At 46.0% G+C, this 19,370-nt stretch overlaps 1 protein-coding gene across 1 annotated transcript; it reads left to right on the forward strand.

The window, feature by feature from the left end:
- Positions 1-343: 343 nt before the first annotated feature.
- Positions 344-19,359, forward strand: LOC104401384 (rho GTPase-activating protein 32-like; the record flags this gene model as incomplete). The annotated part of the gene is made up of 11 exons (XM_010023848.1): positions 344-485; positions 8,278-8,380; positions 9,360-9,504; positions 10,550-10,632; positions 12,579-12,686; positions 12,853-12,998; positions 14,662-14,863; positions 15,601-15,746; positions 16,671-16,745; positions 17,157-18,011; positions 18,659-19,359. Coding segments are annotated over exons 1-11 (2,670 nt in total), but the record flags the coding sequence as incomplete, so codon positions are not given.
- Between the last annotated feature and the right edge of the window lie 11 nt (positions 19,360-19,370).

A 19,370-nucleotide genomic window follows, 5' to 3' on the forward strand; every position in this document is an offset into this window, starting at 1 on the left:
ACAAGATCACTGGCTTTGTTGGTTTAGCCTTTTTCATTTTTCCAGCTCTCAGGTGCTGCTCACTGTCCAGTATTCCATTTAAGATCCTTTAGGATGCTCCCACCTGAAGCTGCTTCACTGATAAATGCATCTTTGTGTTCAGTGCTTCTCCTGTTATTTCTGCACTAGCACCAAAGCCAAGTCTCTTATTTAGTATCGGACCTTGGAAAATCTGTAAATAATTGAAATTAATGTCACTATAGTTCTTGCTTGCCCCGTAGAAAGTGTTATGCTTGGCCTTGCCTGACTTGAGAGCAACCTAAACTGAAGTGTTTTCCCTGTGTTTTGTTGTGCAGTGTCAAAAAAGCACGGAAAGCTCATCACCTTCCTGAGGACATTCATGAAGTCGCGCCCAACCAAGCAGAAGCTGAAGCAACGGGGGATACTGAAGGAAAGGGTGTTTGGCTGTGACCTGGGGGAGCATCTTCTCAACTCTGGCCATGACGGTAAGAAACACTCCATTCTTGAGTTCTTCCTCTGTTGGGAATCTTATTTCAGAGTGATGGTAGCCAGCAAAGAGCTAGTTGGTGCTAGCAGAGAAATGGGTAATAGAAGAGAAGGCTACAGGGAGACCTTAGAGCAGCTTCCAGTGCCTAAAGGGGCTCTAAGAAACACGGAGAGGGGCTCTTTATAGAGAAAGTAGGGATAGGATGAGGAGTAATTGAAGGGGTTAGATTTAGATTAGATGTAAAGAAGTAGTTCTTCCTTATATCTAATAAAAGGTGCTGGCACAGGATGCCCAGAGAAGCTGGGGCTGCCCCATCCGTGGCAGTGTTCAAGGCCAGGTTGGACACAGGGGCTTGGAGCAACCTGCTCTAGTGGAAGGTGTCCCTGCCCGTGGCAGGGGTTGGAACTGGATGAGCTTTAAGGTCCCTTCCAACAAAAAGCAGTTTGTGATTCTAGTAAGAAGCAAGCGTGGTTGATGTGGGAGTGCTGGAGCTGCATGGAACCACCGGCAATGAGTTCTCAACCTTCCAAAGTTTCTGAGTAAATAGTGAATAATTTATTTTATTTTTCCAGGGTAACAGACTTTATTTTAAAGTTTATTTAGAAATTAGACTTCATATGTCAGTGTCAGTGAATGATAAACTGGTGTGTTAAATCCATACGTTTCTCTGCCTCGGTACCTTGCAGTGTATATCCTTCCTCAGCCTTTTCCCTTGGTTTCACAAAGCCTACAGGAGTTAAATGTTTCATCACAGCTTCCTTTTCCCTCAGCTTGTCAGGGTGAGTTTTCTGTAGCTCTTCTCAGTCCCTTTCACCTTCCTGTCAGCAGTTTAGGGAGGCAGCAGAGAAGTTCTGTCCTTTCCAAGGGAAAATTACACTGTTGTTAGTACTCCTCCTTGGATGAACTTTGCTTTCACGTGCTCTTTCCTACCTTCTCACTTGACGTCTCGAGAAGTTGGGGAGGTGCCTGCATTGCTGTGGAGCAAACGCAAGACAGGAATTCTTTCATGGTTCACATGGTGTCACATGGGAACAGCAACATGCACTCCCTGGCTTCACATGAAGTGTTTTACTACCAGTTAGTGAATAACATGAGCTTGTTCTTATGGAACCGGGGCTGTAGCAGGGCTCATTGGCTTGTTAACTGGAGCCAGTCTTTATTGCTGGGGCTTGAAAAGCATCAGAGAGCCAGAAACAGGGTGGTTTGGAGACAGAAACAGACAGTAACCCATGGAAGAACTACATCAGGGGGAGGTAATTCACACCACCGGGTAGCTCTATATATTCATGCTGTGGGAGCAGTCTGGGAGGGCAGGAGGCATGACAGCAGAGTGAGCTCATTCATGGGAAAGAGAGAGTTCTCTTTTTATCCCCAACCCTCCTCCTGCCCTTTTTAGTTAGGCACAAGTCAGCAATAAAGCTTTTCTCTGCCCTCCATGTTGACTTCTTCCCCTGCCTTGAAGGGGTGTGCATTGTATTTAGCATTAAAAGACACTCCCTGGAGTGAAGCAGATCCAATTTGGATGCTGCTAACAGGGGCATGTCTCCTTTTCGCACAGCAGGGTTGCTTTTGGGTGTGATTCAGCTCTCTGACCTGTATTCCAAGTGATGTAATCCTGGGATTGGTTTTGTGGTGATGTTGCTGGGTTCCTGTGAACCAGGCTCCATGCATGAGCAGCATTTTAACATTCTCTCATTCCATAGCATTAATGTTGCTCAATTTGGAAGCAGTTGCTGAAAGGGGACGGAGATACCACAGCAGACCCTGTGAGGAACTGGAGAGAGCAAAGAGCCCTGCTCCTTCACCTCATAACCAGAACACAACCAAGTAGTTTTATAGGAGCACAGTGTTTGAAATGAGCAGCAAGGTGTTCACGTGCTCCTCAGAAATGCAGTGTTGAACCTACTGGAGTTATGTTCAGAATTCTGTTCATTGCTGATGTTGGGAAGCTGACAAAGCCTAAAGAGGGGCTCTTCATTAGGGACCGTAGTGATAGGACAAGGGGTGATGGGTTTAAGCTGAAATGGGAGGTTCAGTTTAGATCTAAGGAAGAAGTTCTTCTGCCTGTGGCAGGGGGTTGGAGCTGGATGAGCCTTTCCAACCCAAACCAGTCTGTGATTCTGTGATTCTATGCAGCAAATTCAGTGTAACCTCTGGCTCAGGTAGATGCCGTGTTCCCTTTGCAGGTAGAGAGACTTTATTCCTTTTTTTTTTCCTCTCAAAGGAAACCAAATAGAACTTAGATTTAGCTTGACCCCAATTAGAAAGAATTGTGCTTGCAGAGGATGCGTTTGTTTAGTGTGGGAGCTGGGGAAGTGCTGCATTGCAGCATCTGTGCCATGTCCTCATTTATGCCTCTGAGTATTTCGAAACAGAGTGCTCTGTGGCTTCAGGGTGCCCAGAGAAGCTGTGGCTGCCCCATCCCTGGCAGTGTTCAAGGCCAGCTTGGACACAGGGGCTTGGAGCAACCTGCTCTAGTGGAAGGTGTCCCTGCCCGTGGCAGGGGTTGGAGCTGGGTGATGCAGTTGCCTTTGATGCTAATTTATTGCAGATTTGAGTATAGGGAGAGCACTGTGACTGGAATAGGAACATAAGGAATGGGATCTTGGGCAGCATCTTGGCAGGGATCTGTAAAGACCTGGTTCCCCTTAGCTCAAGGGTAAGGTTGGTTATCTCTATGTTGTCACTTTGATTCCTACTATTAATGTGAGGAATCCCATTTACTAAGAATTTTCATGATGGTAAAAGTCTCCCTGGCTGGCTTTGGGTCTTTGCCATTTGGAATTCAGGACAGCGGGGTCTTAGTATTTAGTTTATGTGGATGTTTTACTCTTACAGAGTAAATGCAACCTTTTCCTCTCTCTCTCTTACTGCTAGAGAGTGAAATTGAACAGGACAAACAAGACGTGAAACAAACTTTGCTGGAAAGGAGAAAGTTGTAAATATTTACAGATTTGTTGCTTTTTTTTCCTTTCCTTTCTTCAAACACTAGATTGAATTGTAAACACAAGGCAGGTCCTGGAATCCAAGAGCTCCCCACTTGTGAAGGTGCAGGTGAAATCCCTGCTTGTGATGTCCTGGACCACAAAGGGAATTGCTTTGCTCCAAGATTTTCACTTCAGAAAACACTTTGCAGAGCTTCCATCAGGAGTAGATGCTGAAGCTTTATTGTAGACTCCTGGAATGGTTTGGGCTGGAAGGGACCTTAAAGCTCATCCAGCTCCAGCCCCCTGTCACAGGCAGGCACCCCTTCCACTGGAGCAGGTTGCTCCAAGCCCCTGTGTCCAACCTGGCCTTGAACACTGCCAGGGATGGGGCAGCCACAGCTTCTCTGGGCACCCTGTGCCAGCGCCTCAGCACCCTCACAGGGGAGAATTCGCTGGAGCTCTTTGGTAAATCCCTGTGCTTTACCTGTGTGTTGTGGGTGCCTGGATGGGTCTGATCTGGTGTAGGTGCCTCTGCTCGTGGAAGGTAAAAACAGATCCAGAAACCTTGGTAACAGTGCAATAGTTGACCCAAATTCGCAGATGAGCACGTTCCACTTCCTGCAGATGCATTCTCTGCTACACAGACTAGTTGACCACAAGTTGATACTAATAGTTTTGAGCTGGTTTGGGCGTATTTCCAAACATAACAGGCGCTGTTATTGCTTCACCATCTGAACTGCTGGAACTCAAGATTGGTGGGTACAGGGTTAGCATTACACGGGGTCCCCGTGGAGAATTCCTTGTTTGGGGGGAATCAGAATTGCAGGATTGCTGAGCAGGCAATACAAGCTTTTGCAGTGGAGAAAAGAGACAGTTTTGCCCTCTCCTCGTCTCTTTTACCCTGCCTGCAGCTGTGAGAAGATAAATTCTTTATGCCTGAGTGACTCAGAGGACAGTAGGGAGTTGAAAATGTATTTGCATTTCGAAACACTCCAGCTGTAGGGGGAACAAAGGTGAGGAGGAATGTTGCAGTCCGTGCAGGAATTGCGTGTGCTCTTCCTCTCTCGACAAGGTGGATGCTTTTTCCTCTATCTTTTTGTAGTAAGTGTGATTGATCAAAACAGAAAACAATAGCACACAGGAGTCATGTGTATTGGTAGCATCTTTATTCCATTTGTGGATATTTGGTATTAAAACCATAAAAAGCCAACCCCAAGGAACTGGACAGAGGAGTTGGAACTAGATGATCTTAAGGTCCTTATGTGGTGTCAGCTTTTGGAACCAGCTCTGGGTTTACAGCCCCCTTGTTCATGATTGAGCTTTCCCAAGTGCGAAAGCCACCCTCCAAACAATGCCTGTCACCAGGAAGTAGCACAGCTTGTGATAGTGGCCTTGGACTTTGTGCAACTCAGCAGCAGTGTGAAGAATTCTAATGTGGGAGCATCTTGAAGTTTGCTGTTTGGTTGGGTCTTGTATTCTCTCTTACTCCTGGTGATTCAAATGTGGGGACATGGATTTAGGAGTGGGACAAGAGTCCTTAGAGGAGAATCTTGACAAGGGACACCTTCCACTAGAGTGTGTGTCTGTCCATTAACCAGCCAAAAGGTCTGGCCCGTGCAGCAGGTCACCTTATTTCTGTAAGATTGGGCAAGTAGCACAGCTTGAGGGGAGGCCTCACTCCCCAGGCTGAAAAAATAGCACTGGTTCCAGTCACATACTAAGAGAATTAAAAATAAACCTAAAGCCAGCCTCCCAAAACCCAGGGAGGGAGCATGACAAAAGATTAAAAAGGAAAAAGTAAACCTAAGATGCTAGGAAAGGAAATGTGCCTGATTTCAAGATGAATCAAAACGTCCTTCGGAACGAAAGCCATAAAACTTCTACTTCCTCTTAACGGCAGAAAAGGAGCCAGTTAACAAGTCCTATAGGAGATGCAATAAACCTTTCAAAGCAGCTGGGAGATGCTCAGGAATGTGTTGCATAAATTCCTTTAGCTGCTGTGGTGATGAAATGTTCTCAGGTCTCCTTTGTTGATGCATCCACATTTCCAGCCCTTTGTGCTTTGGTTACTGGCACTACCTATTATTGAGGGAGAGAATATGGGAAGGTGATTGATTTTGGAATGGGAGATGTGCTCAGATTCCCATGAAGAGGTGGGCATTCCAATATAGCACCTACCCATGGATTTTAGCAGCTCAACCAGTGCCTCCACTGCAGAGGGATTATCTGGAGCCAGTGGCTGAAAGAATATTGCTCAGGGAAGGAGTAAACCCAACTGCATTAGCACAGTTTTGCTACTTGCCTGGGAACATGGAATTAGAAAGGGCCTTGAGCTGAGTTTAACAAACACAGATACTAGTTCTGGTGGGCACTGTTTCCTGAGCAGAGATTATTAGCTGGAGGCATATTCTGTGTGTTATCCTGTGCTGAAGTGGCTTGTTTGTGGTGGTCATCAGGAACTGGGTGCTGAGCTAAGACAAGCCTTGATGGCTCTTGATACAGACCATGTGTGCCATCGAGTCTGGTTGGTAGAATTGCAGGAAACCACAATAAACTAAACATTAGTGGAATTTTAATGTAGATGCTGCTACATCCTGTGAGAAGAAATCCCCATTGTTACGTTTACTGATTGGTTTGGGATCCAGAAGCTGCAATTGGGCTCTGAACTGGCAAGTTCACTTAGGGATTTATGCCACAGGCAGGGAGAGGGGCCTGAAAAAGTCACAACGTGATGGCAGAAGCCACTGTAGGTGGTAGCATTGGAACACTTCACTATTGCAAATTCAAGTCTCAGCTTGTGCTGTCATCCTGTCATTACATTCTGGTGGTAACACACACGGTCCCCTCCAGGTCTGTGTCTGTACATGTTGATAAGCATGTAGCTGGAGGGCTTGGGACTCAAAGGGCAGAGCAGGTTAAACACACATGTAATTGTTAAACATTCAGAACTCAGAACAATCAAGTCACCATTCCAGCAAAGGCCTTCAGATATAACTATAGCCCTCCTTGGACTTTAGTCACTTCTCCAACCCTGCAGAATTCCCCCAAAATATCCATGCTGCTGACATGATATATTTAGCTTAAAGAACAGCTCGTCCTGGTAACCAGATTAGGAAATGCATAGAGCAAGTCTGCTGGAGCTTTTTCAGTGTCTGTTCATTATTCTAACTGTGTCTCTGGTAAGTAAGTACTTTGGGAAGCATATTGTAGGTGCTGCATCCCTCACCCTTCCCCCTGTTGTCCCTTGACCTGGTTCACATTGTCACAACAGGTTGCTGCTCGGCTCAAATACCATAAATACCATGCAAACACTGTTCTTAGCATGCTGTTTGTTGACACAGCTCCATAAACCCCAGGAGATGAGGCCTTGGAGAGGTGCATAGCTCTGGAGGGTCACACACACAGTGTGTGCATCGCCCTTCCCGGGCATTATCAGCCTCCTGGTAGGAATTGGGCAGGAATGTGCTAGGTATTTATTTGCTTATGTATTTATTTCCATGGGGAACCCTAACAAGATTCAAATGTGGATTGTTAAAGTCTTTGGGATTGTGGAGCTGAGCATTAGGGGCTTGTTCAAGCACTGGGCTTGTTCAGCCTGGAGAAAAGAAGGCTCCAGGGAGACCTTAGAGCAGCTTCCAGTGCCTAAAGGGGCTATAAGAAACCTGGAGGGTTTGAATCTTTTTGCAGAAAGGCTGAGAGTTGTCCTCCAAAATTGTTTTTTGACACAGTGTTAGAATTTAGGACCATTTTGTTGTGCCCTGGGCTCGGGTGCACAGCACAAGTGCCCTTTGCTCAGGACTCACCTGCTGATTGCCCGGGAACCCTTTAGTATGGGTCTTTCCTCAGGCTGCAGAGGGGAAAGCACAGAGCATCTGAGTGCAGGAGAATGGACTCACAGATGGCATTTGCTGCTTGATGTAAGGGGATTTGCCACTTGACCTATTCAGAATCTGTGTCATGTGGCAAATTAATCAGACCTGTCACCTAACGTAAGAATAAATGTAGATCAGCACAGGAGCTTGCAGAGGAATCCACAGGGATCTGAGCTTTTTCTTATGAAGGTTTGCTGATGCTCACAAAAGCTCAGTCCAGGTTTTCTTTCTGTGTTCAGGGCAGTTTCATCTCCCTTTTATAAGGTGATTTGCTCCTCCTTCAGCTTCCAAGGGTGGACAGATAGCTCCAGCAGTGGATGCTGCATGAGGCTGAGAAGTCAGCTGGAAGGAATTGGTTGGTGAAGCGGTTTGAATATTAACTTGACACCTAATTATATCCTCTGGGCTTATTCTTTCCATTCTGTCATAGCCTGGTTTGTCTGCAGCTTCTGTGAGTGGGGTACATTGTGTAGCTTCTAAATCCAGTCATGCTCTGGTAGACACTTGGGGGGGAAATTATCAGTTGTAAAAACTAAAACTGTCCTGGCTCTGGTACAGAAAGTAGCATCTCCTTAACGTTTGCATTTGGTTAAGCCAAGGGGTAAGGGTTAATCCTGTATAGATTTGAAAACAAAAGAAATCTTTGGCTAATATTATGTATTTACTCAATACTGTAGCTCTCCTGGAATGTAATTCAATGCCACAGTTCTTGTGGGAGGTGTGATGGGACCTGCACTGTCTCTGCTTGACCACAGATGGCTTTGTTCAACCTGATTCACATCCTGGCAGTTCTTTAGAGCAAAGAAAACCTCTGACCACTTTCCACACCAACTCCTAAAGTGAAATTTCTTACAGACTTTCTCCTCTAAGAACTAAAAGAAGAACTAAAGCCATAGCTCATCTGGGTTTAGTGCATGGCATCTGACAAGACCACAGCCTGAACTAGGACTTTAATAACATGCTCAACTAACCAGCGACACTTGCTCCTTAGTCCCACAGGTCCTCAAGAGCTGCACTGAATTCATTGAGAAACATGGCATTGTGGATGGGATATATCGTCTGTCCGGGATTGCCTCCAACATCCAGAAACTACGGTAAGGGCACCAGATCCAGCGCACTGGGATAAGCTCTTTAGCCTCTGGTCTGAATCAGCAGAGACCTCTTCTGTCCCCCCAGTCTGGCTTCTGTCACACAGCATTGTGTCTAGGGGAAGGCAGGAGCTGCTTCCTCATCCTGTAAGGGATGTAAGTGGTGATGGCTGCAGTTACAAATGCACCTGATGCCTTGGACGCAGGTACAGATGGGCTCCATTCTGTTGGCAGAGAGGTGAACTCTGTGTTTGAGCTGTGCTGAAGGCACATTTTGTCTTCTGGGCTACAAACTGCCTGGCTTGGACAGTGGGAGAGGCTGGGGATGTTGCCACCAAGCCCCTGACATTGTGGCTGCAGTGTAGGCAGTTGATGAGTAGTTTTGGTTTACAGCTGAAAGCCCCTCTTAGGGAAACGCAGCTTCATTGGGAGCAGCCGTGTTCTCGCAGCCCCTGCCAGTCTCTCTTCCTAATTCAAACCAGCACTTTCCATGCACATATTCCAGCAGCTCAGCTTTTATTTCATAAATGTGTGTGATTTGGGTTTTCCTCTCTCTTGGAAAACCAAGGGAATGCTCAGGGATTTTCTTCATGTGGTTCCTGGCTCCCTTCACCCTGTAGAAGGGGCATGTCCCCAGGGGATTTCTGCTTACACCAGTTCCCGTGTGCTGATGGCGCTGCTGGTGGGCATTGCTTTCTCATTTTGAATTCCAAGCCTTTGCAATGCAAAGGGACAGCAGCTTTCCTTCAGAGTTGGGCACTGTGCTCCAGCAGGCAGCCCCCAGTCACAGTTAAACCTTCAGATTGCCTTTGTGCTTGTGGAAGACATGCTCAGCCTTTGGGAAAAGCTCTGTTGCAGCAATAGGGCTTGCAGGCCAGGCAGTCAGTTGTAAAACTAGCTGAAAATGCCTTATTATTTGTGCTGTTTTTTCTTTTCATCCCTCCTTTCCAACCCCCTTTGCCCATTTTTCTGTTCTCATTTCCAGCCACGAGTTTGACTCCGAGCAGATCCCTGACTTGACAAAGGATATTTACATCCAGGACATCCACTGTGTGGGCTCCCTCTGCAAACTGTACTTCCGTGAGCTCCCAAACCCTCTGCTCACCTACCAGCTTTATGAGAAGTTCTCAGTAAGTGCCAGGCAATGCATTTGACTTTCCACTTCAGCTCAACTTCATCCACATAGAGAAACACTGAAGAGGATCCATCAGGAAGCTGAACCTGTCTTACATACACCTTTCTTTGTCTTACTTCTACTTAAGTTGGGGTCTTTAGAGAGATGAAATCTGCTCCCCCTTTAGGTTTACTAACACGTGCCTTTGTCCTCTGTACCACACCATCTTAATTCCACTTGTGGGGCCCCAGGTCGAGGCTATTGGGACATAACTAAGAATTCCCTTATCGTTCGTCATCCCCCAGTGATTACTTGACCATGACTGGGGTTAGAAGCAAGCACTACTTGGAGCTGGACACCCCTGTAAGGAATGGCTCAGTTGTTTTAAAGGTGATGATGCACAGCCTTGCTGGGAGGAGGGAATGCAGATTTCTCTTTTCGGTCTCACCTGTAGTAATAATTGCTGCCTAATTCCTGCTTCTCTATGTGTGTCCAAATTCAACATCAGAACAAAGTGATCCATGTCCAACTCTGTATTTTTGTCACTGTTTATATACACAGATAAATAAGCCCCAAATCCCAGGCAGTGCATCTAAAATTACTTGTTTTGAACCCACGTTATACAGGTAGCTTTAAAAACAATAAATCCCACAGTTCTTTCCCCCTTTTTTCATCCCTGTTTCAGAGCACGGGGGGACCTTCCCCACCTCTTGTTCCCTTTTGAACATTTGGGCTGAAAGGCTCCATTTTAAAGTCTGATTCTGAAAGTCTTTATTTCAGTTTTCTTACTATAGGTACTGAGGTGCCAGCATGAGTTGTCCTGAATGGTTGGACTTGATGATCTTAAAGGTCTTTTCTAACCTGTTTGATTCTGTGATGTTATAAAGCGGCCCAGATCTTGATGTACTTGACCTTTCTCACATTATCTGTGTGCTGCTCTGTCCCCAGAAGGTAAAGACCAACACAATCCACCTCAGTGCTGCAGAGGCCACGTGGATCCAGATGATGTGTCAGGTATTGAGTCTTTATTTGCAGCTAAATCCCTTCCTGTCTCATTCCAGGATGCTGTTTCTGCTGCTACAGATGAGGAACGGTTGGTGAAAATCCATGATGTCATCCAGCAGCTGCCCCCTCCTCACTACAGGTCAGTGTCACGATAGATGGGTTCTAGCTCAAGTTTGCTCCTTAGCAAACACTGTCTCCTCTGCATAGTCTTATTTGCCTCCTTGTTTGGAGGCAAATACAATGTTGTAGTAGACTAATTCTGTTATGGTGTTTAAAAAACACCAGCTGACCATAACATATTCCAACTTACTAATAACTAATTTGTGAGTTATTGTGTAACTAACAAATTAGTTACTAATTTGTTATTAGAGCGTAAGTGATTGTGTTTAATAGTCAAGGACACGTTAATAGCCTTGAGTATTAAAAGTTATGGTAAAAAGCATTAGACACAAAAAAGATGGTGATTGGTATTAATAACATAATAGTATATGATAATGAGTCTTTTAGTTAACTAAGTATTGTAATGGGGTGTGGTAAGTTCTCTTCAACAGTTATGTATTCTAATAACTAGATGATCTTAACCCTAATTATTCTATGGCTGGGTGCAACTCCTAAAGTTATTTGGATGTCAATAACTACTTACTGTGTAAAGAATGATAAGCAAGTAACAAGATAAAGCAAAGTAAATCAGTGCTGGTTTGTGCTGATATATGTTAATTTATCCAAGTAAATGCAAATGTACTTGGATGAGGTGATCTGGTGATCTGGCCTTATGCAGATTTATGCTAATACATTGAAATGGGGGGATCTGGTGATCTTGGGTTTTTTACCTCTATGCAGATTTATACATATACACGGAGAGTTATGTTAATGATGCTAATTTATGCTAATAGATTGAAATGGGGGCTGCTAATTTCTTGTTTTCTATGCAGATTTATGCAGAAATATTAAATTTCTATCTTAATATATGGTAATTTATGCTAAAATTGAAATGAGTGGACTGGCTAATTTCATGCCCCAACTCTATTCAGATGTATGAAGATTTATGTTAATGTATTGTAATTTATGCTAATACATTGAAACGAGGGGATCTGTTGATCTTGTTTTCGAGTTCTGTGCAGCTTAATGGGGTATGAAAATGTTATGTGTTTATGATTAGACACTATGACTATTTGAATCTTTGTAATGTATGGTGGTTAGTTGGACCATTGCAGTGCTGTTCCTGAGTGGTGTAACTGTCTTATATGTCATTTTAATACCAATAACTAACCCTCTGGGCATTAGTCTGAACTAATGTGTTATAAAAGCTATAAATGTGTGTGTTAGTGTACTAGCTGGTACTTTATGTTGACTAATGGTAATACTCTATATAAGGGGACAGGGCCTTGAGAGGGTCCTTCTCAGAAGTGATCTCCTTTTCTCTGGTGCATTCCACCTTTTCCCTAAAATGGCTCTTCATTTTATGGGGGTGAACAAAGGTGTTTGACTTGGAGCTCATCAGTCTTCTGTGTGTGGTGTAGCCCTAGACCAGAGAGGGGACATGGGAGACACTAGGACGCAAAACAGTGTACAAGAGAGGGAAAACACTTTACTGTTGTGCTGCTCTGGGCAGAGAAGTTCCATGCAGGTTCCACGGGGTGCTAGAGCTCTCCGTTTAGTTTGCAGCCAGAAACATCCATCCACACTCCAGGCCTTGTCCCTGTGAAGTTTAACCTTTGTATACGTACAAGAACCCTGGAGCCAGTGATTTCATAAGTAGACTCAGACACAGTGGAGTTTTGCAGCCCAGTGTTACAGTAAAGCAGCCAAGCAGTGGATTTCCAGGGCACTCTGCTTCTGGATCCAGCCCTTGGACTGAGAAGCTTTTCCTTGAGCCTGCACAAATGAGGACAGACACCCTCACTCACCCCAGTATAATTATTTGCTAAAGACAACTTCACCATCACTCTTAGGGTACATAGTGCAACATTTTATTTCCTGGGAACTGTCAAACCTAAAGAAACTAATGAACAGGGGTGTGTTTTGTAAGTCACAGCATGGCTTTGCTCATCCGTGCTGAACATTGGCCTATCTCCTCTTTTCCAGGACACTGGAGTTCCTAATGAGGCATTTGGCTCGTCTTGCTGATTACTGCTCCATCACAAACATGCACACCAAGAACTTAGCAATTGTCTGGGCTCCAAACCTCCTGAGGTACTCTTTGGCTTTTTTCCCCCATTTCAGTACAAGATGAGGTTTTATATTTATAAAACACAGATAGCTGTTCTCCAGCAAAATCACAAAAGCCTTACCCAAAAGGAGCACATCTTCAAGTGTTCTTCTGGCTGTTTGTGTTTCATTTCCTCTGCCTTCTCTTCAGATCAAAGCAGATAGAGTCTGCCTGCTTCAGTGGAACCGCTGCCTTCATGGAGGTACGCATCCAGTCAGTGGTTGTGGAATTCATCTTGAACCACGTGGATGTCCTCTTCAGTTCCAAGCTCAGTTCAGTCATACGGGATGGAGCAGGTAAGTGTCTTCCTCCAGGAGCTGCACCTTGATCAGAAGAGGTAGCAGGCGCTTAATGGGCATCTGGGACATTGAAAATACATCTGTTCTATAAACTAAAAGACAGATTTCCAGGGTAATGATGTTAGAACCTGGCAAATACAGCCTGGTATTAGAAACTGCTGTTAGCACCTTTCATAGAAGCCAAGGATAAGCATGCATCTTAATGTTTGGCTGCTACTTTTATGTTCTAGCACTGAGAAATTGTAAGGAATCTCCTCAATCTTTGTACCCCTTGCTCCCTTCCCCTTCTTTTTAAAACTATCCTCAAGAATGCTCCTGCATGTCCATTGGAGCTGCCTTTCAGTACCACACCGTGCCTGATCTGTCCACCCTCACCAGCACCTTAGAACATAGAGAAACAAAGCAATTTAAAGCAAGCTTTCTGTACTCAGTAATGGAATACAGAGTAAGTAAGGAACTTGACAGGGAGTATTTTGGCATCTGCTGTAAGTATACTCATTCCATTGAAAAGGAGCAGAGTTGCATCAAGGGAGTTTACTCTCTGTTAGCTCACCAAACTTAGGTACCACGAGCTGTTACTACTCCTAAGCAGCAGTCAGCATGTACCATCTACTTTGGTAACCTGCCTTTCCTGTGAAATGTGCACAGCCATTCCAGGTACAACCACCTGTGGGGTACAGATAGTTGGTTTTCCAGTGTACTTACTGCTCCCTCTTTTAAACAACTCCTCTTAGACAGCAGAGTTGCTCCAAGTCCAGCTTCTGTTCCTACTGGATGGCAATTTTAAGTCAAGAGGAGCCAGAGGTTAGCTTGGCTGAGCAGTAATAGCCCACAGCAGGCTGAAGACTGCCAGGGCAAGATAAGCATGCTAAGAATCAGAGCCAAATGATTATCCAGGCTTAGAATGGACCATGGAAATTCAGCTAATTGTTCAACGACTTGGTCATTCATAGTCAGTGTGCTCTGACACAAAACTGGCAGGGAGATGGCTCAGGCTTTTTTCACAGCAGATGAGCCAGGAGCAGGCAAGGCAGCATCTCTTCAGCACTTCCAGGAGCCTGGCTTTGAGCATGGCTTCTTACCCACTTCCACCCTTGAGAGGTGAAAGCAGTATTCCCAAGCCTGCTTTAAGCCTCTCCAGGTAAGGCAAAGAGAGTTGGAACCCAAACTTCACCTGAGATGGTATTTACAGCTGACAAACTCATATACTACACAAGAGCTGGGGTGCTGAAGGAACAGCAGTAGGAAAGGAACCAACCAGGGTGTAGATACAATGGCATCCTTCCCACCAACCCCTTAACTCACACACAGCACTTCTGTTGCACCCAGAGGTGGAACCTGGGGCTGACCAAAACTGTGTAAGAATAAACCCATAGCTTTCTTTACAGGCTTTTGCATGCAGGTGAAGCTTAAGGAAAGCTTATGTGCATGTGGGTTTCTAACCTCTCTGTTTCTTAAAAGACACTAAGCTGCTCTCAATTACAGGAATTTTTGTCATAACCATGCCTCTAACGAAAGGGTTACCCTGATCATGTCTTTCAGTGGCTGGGATAACAAAGCTTTAGGAAAACACAGCACCTCCCTAGACACACAGAGCAGAGCTTTGATCTCTGTGCTGCTGTGTTCTGATTCTCCTGTTTCCTGTGGTTTTCCCTTACAGGGCACAGTTCTTTATCACGGCCCAAGTCTCTGTTGGTGTCCTCTCCTTCCACCAAGCTACTCACACTGGAGGAAGCCCAGGCACGAACACAAGCCCAGATCAACTCTCCCATCGTGGCAGACAGCAAATACATAGAAGTGGGAGAAGGCCCTGCAGCTTTACAGGGGAAATTCCACACAGTCATAGACTTCCCATCCGAAAGGTAGAGACGAGTTTCCTTTCCAGCACATGTCATAACTGGTTTGGGGTTTTATTACAGCAAAATCTTGACAATATTGACTTACGTTAATCATACCTGCAGTACTGTAGCCAGTTTCCCACCTGCTTTGGACTCTGAGGATTCAGCTTACATCAGCTATCTGCTGGACTCAGTTTAGCCATGTATCTTCTGTGCCTCTGCCACCTCTTCAGCAAGGTTATTATATGTATAAAACCATTTTGTTCTATGTGATGCATAGAGATACCTGTACTAGTCACACACAGTGACATGTAAGTGGGGTGAACACCTGGAAACATGGGGGTTTTCCAGGTTTCAGGACTGAGTGCCTGGAACAAATCCAGATTCCCCTCAAAAGGGAGCAGTTGAATGGATGTGATGACACTAAATATGGCAGTGGGAGGAGGCAAATGTGATTTTACAGCATCAGCAAGAGATGCTTTCACAATGCATAGAGAACTGGTACATCTGCCAGCTAAATAAAAGCCACCCCTTCACTGCTGTGCTGTATGAGTGTGGGGCTTTGCTCAGCTGCACCACACCAGAAATTTACCCAGCAACACTTCAGGGCTGAGCTATAGGAACAAAAACCATCCTCAGCTATTGAAAAGAGTCTGAGTTTCTAAGCTCTATAAACCAGACAGTGCTAATAACAACCGGCCAGTAACAGGGGCTAAGTGCAGCTTCCCCCTCCAGCAGTTTGCCCTGTTTTCTCACTCCAGGAAAAGGCCTCCCAGCAAGATGAAGAAGTCACCAGTCGGCAGTTGGCGTTCCTTTTTCAACCTGGGAAAATCCTCATCCGTGTCCAAACGCAAGCTGCAGCGCAACCCCAGTGAGCCCTCAGAAATGAAAGCCATAGCCCTGGCAGGTGAGGCTGCAGGTCCAGCTCCCAAAACCCAGCCTTTCCAGCAGTGCATAATTCACATTTGCAGTGTGCTTTTATCTCCGTCTAGCGTTCGAGTCGTGCATGACACCTTCAGCTAACTGCTGTCTTTCCTAAATGGCTCTCACATTAGCTCAGATCTAGAGCACACACGTCTTAGCACTCTTCTCAGAGTAGCCTGTGAAAGACCATACGTGGGCACCACTGTAATAAGTCTCAGAGTAATTCTTATGACACTTATTACGAAATAAGAAGTTCTGGCTCCCTTTGCTGCTGTCAAAAGACACCAGTTAAAGTAAAGGCACTTTTCCACAAACACATTCACCCCGAAAGTTTTAACTTTTTATAGCCACATCCAACGTACATAGGCTGAATTCTCAGCCCTTCCCATATATAGTTTACTGTCTCTTTCCTAATTTAAAAATAGCAATGGTAAAACACACCACAAATCTCTAAACACAGGCTAGTGAGGACTTTTAGCCCCTCTTTTACCTGGTGCCATTTTCAGATTAAGACTGTTGAGAATTCAGGGTAACAAACGCATGCTATGAGTGCCCTTATGGCTGTCCTCTCAGAGCACTGAAGTCATAGTTGTTCAGTGCTCACCAAACAAGTTGTGTAAATGTTACATTCTTCCCCATTTTTAAGGGGTTTTGTTTGCTGGCAGGAGCCAACCAATTACCATGGGTACATGCAGACATCCTGCAGCAGAATGATGGGAGGGCTGTTTCCCAACCTGTCATCTGCAGCAGTTACTGTTTAGGGGGGTTACTTTTCCCCAGTCTCTAAAATAAAGCACAACTGTTACTGTTGCTAGAAACCCATTTGTGGGTTTCCTGACAGTGTTACATAGCCAGACATAAACCACTTCTTAACTCAGCCTTTCCCTGTCTTGCTGCATTCCCTCAGGTGGACGAGGAGACAGTGGGACTCTTCGCTCAGCTAAGAGTGAAGAATCACTCACCTCCTTGCATGCTGTTGATGGTAAGACGAATTGTACCTGCCCTTTTAAGCTGTGTGCATTTAAAAAGGCAGTTTGGCATTACCGACTGCAGATCTTAATTTCTAACCCTCCAGTAAAAGCTGGACTTGCTAACTAATGAAGCAGCTTACTGCTGCCCAGCACAGATGGGTATCACAGAGAAAGCCTCAGTTCTACAGCATGCTTAAACTAGTTTTACTTGTGCACGCAGCTTAGTTCCAGACTTAATCAGACCAGACTGTTTGAGCAAACACAACGAAGAGCTACTGCTAGCGACATTGGTTTTGTGTGTAAGAGTTAACCAGGCGAGCATCTCACACACCGCCTTAAAACTACTTTAAAAAGACCACCAAACCGTCACCTCCTTGAGAATAAGATTTGACACCAGCCCATCTCTGTCTACCCTTTTCTAGGTGAATCTAAACTCTTTAGGCCCAGAAGACCTAGGTCCAGTAGTGATGCACTGTCTGCTTCCTTCAACGGAGAACTCTTGGGAAACATGAATCGCTGCAATTCTTATGACAACCTTCCCCACGATGACAGTGATGGGGATGAGGGGCTCATCCACGTTCCTGCCCTGATATCTCCTCGATCTGCTGAAGATGTTGACCTGAGCCCACCAGATATCGGAGTTGCAAGCCTGGATTTTGACCCTATGTCTTTTCAGTGCAGCCCACCCCAAGCAGAGTCCGAGTGCCTGGATAGCAGTACCTCCCTGCTGGAGTCAGTTGGCATAAACAAGGAGAAGCCAAGCCTACTAAAGAAAGATACAGAATCAGGCAGCCAGTCCCAGACACCAGGCAGTGCCACGAGCTCTGAGCCAGTTTCCCCTTTCCACGAGAAGATGAGTCCCTTCTTCACTCTGGACCTGAGCCCCACGGAAGAGAAGAGCTGCAAACCCCCCACGTTCTCACCCCCAACGGGCCGGAAACCCATCAAATCTCCACCACTGACTACACCAGAACCCGTCTCCTTCGCGCTGCCCAGCCGCATGCCAGAAACCATTGGAGCAGTGCCCGTCACATCCAGAAACTCCTCTGCTTCCAGCTGGAGCAAAGGGATTGGCATGACTGAAATCACAAACAGGTCCCCAACCCAGATGTCCTTGCCCCTGAAAAACAGTGAAACAGGAGCAGGGGAAGGAGCCCACCAAGAGCTACAGCACACCCAGCTAGTGGCTGCTGGCAAAGCAGAGTTGCCAGAAGAAGGGGAGAGACCAATGTCAAGCAGTCAGAATAAGACTGTACCCACTGGACACACACAGCCAGGTACAGTGTATTTTCCTCCATTCTTTCTTTAAGTTCCAAAGGGGACCTGCTCTCGGAAACGTCCTCCTCTGCGTGCCTTTTAGGAGAGGGGATTGCCCGTCAGTTCTGATCACAAGTGTCTTGCAGGGCTGTGCAGATCAGTAAGGTCTTAACCTCTGCCTTCTCCCTCCATCACACAAATCACATAATACTCTATATACCACTTTTTTACCCCCCCATCCTGCCATATGTGAAAATCTCTAGCATGTCCTTCTAAATCATTTCAGCCAATAGACCACGTAAGACTTTTCTTTTTTAAATTAAAAGTCTGCCAACACTCGAAGAAGGGACCTTTTCGCCTAAAACCTTATGATCAAAATTGTGTAAGGGTGTCTCATTCTCTGCTTCCTACCTCTCTAGAAATGCAAGAGGAGCCTTTAGACAATCTCTTGTGGTTTTTTCTTTTCCCTTTTTGTGATGAACTGCTGTGCTGTTGAGCAGCGTTTGCATGTGAGACATGAGCTGTAAGTCGTGTTTCACCTCACAAGGAACTGCCACTGTGAAAAAGTGTGGAAAGCATCTATTTTTTTATAGTAGTCATTACGGTTAGGTCACTCCTTATTGGGTAACATAAAATCAACTCTCTCTCTCGATTTTCCCCCCATTAGGAGCAGTTGCCCTCGACTCCCCCCAGGATCCTGTTCCCGTCAGTTCTGTGTCTCTTATCCCTCCTCCTCCTCCGAAAAACGCGGCGCGCATGCTGGCCCTAGCGTTAGCCGAGTCCGCGCAGCAAGCGTCCGCCCAGTCTCAGAAAAGGCCAGGAGATGCTCATGCTGAAAGCACAAATTATGGAGAGGCTGAAGCTGGCACAGCTCTAGAAAAGCTCCATCTCTCTGCCGGTGCTCCAGACAAGCTCCACCTCTATAGTGGTCTGCCCGAGAACCGACTTCACTTCCAGACGGGTGCACCAGTAGAGCAGGATTTCCAAGGTAGCAGCAGCACACCTGGGGAGCAGAACCACCCACCGGGTGCACCTGGAAGCCAGGACCCCCTTCCACCTCTCCACACCCCAGGCGTGCCTGGGGACGTGCCTGGTAGCAGAGATGCAGAGCAGGAGCAGTCCAGCTTCCATCCTGGTAAACCGGGGGACAAAGACCACTTCCCCTCCCATGCTGGAGACTGGGACCACACACCCCCCCACCCTCCTGGTGCACTGCCTGACTGGGAGCCACCCGCAGCAGACTTGCCTGTAGATAAGCCCCAGCTCCGCACCTGTGGGGCTGGGGACAAGCACCACATTCCCATCTGCACAGCTGATAACAAGCTTCAGTCTCCTCCTGTCCTAAGTGCCGGGGAGAAAAGCACCCCGGCCTCCCTGCC

Source organism: Nestor notabilis, unplaced genomic scaffold (genome assembly GCF_000696875.1).
Source record: "Nestor notabilis isolate BGI_N333 unplaced genomic scaffold, ASM69687v1 scaffold541, whole genome shotgun sequence".
NCBI classification, from domain to species: Eukaryota; Metazoa; Chordata; class Aves; order Psittaciformes; family Psittacidae; genus Nestor; species Nestor notabilis.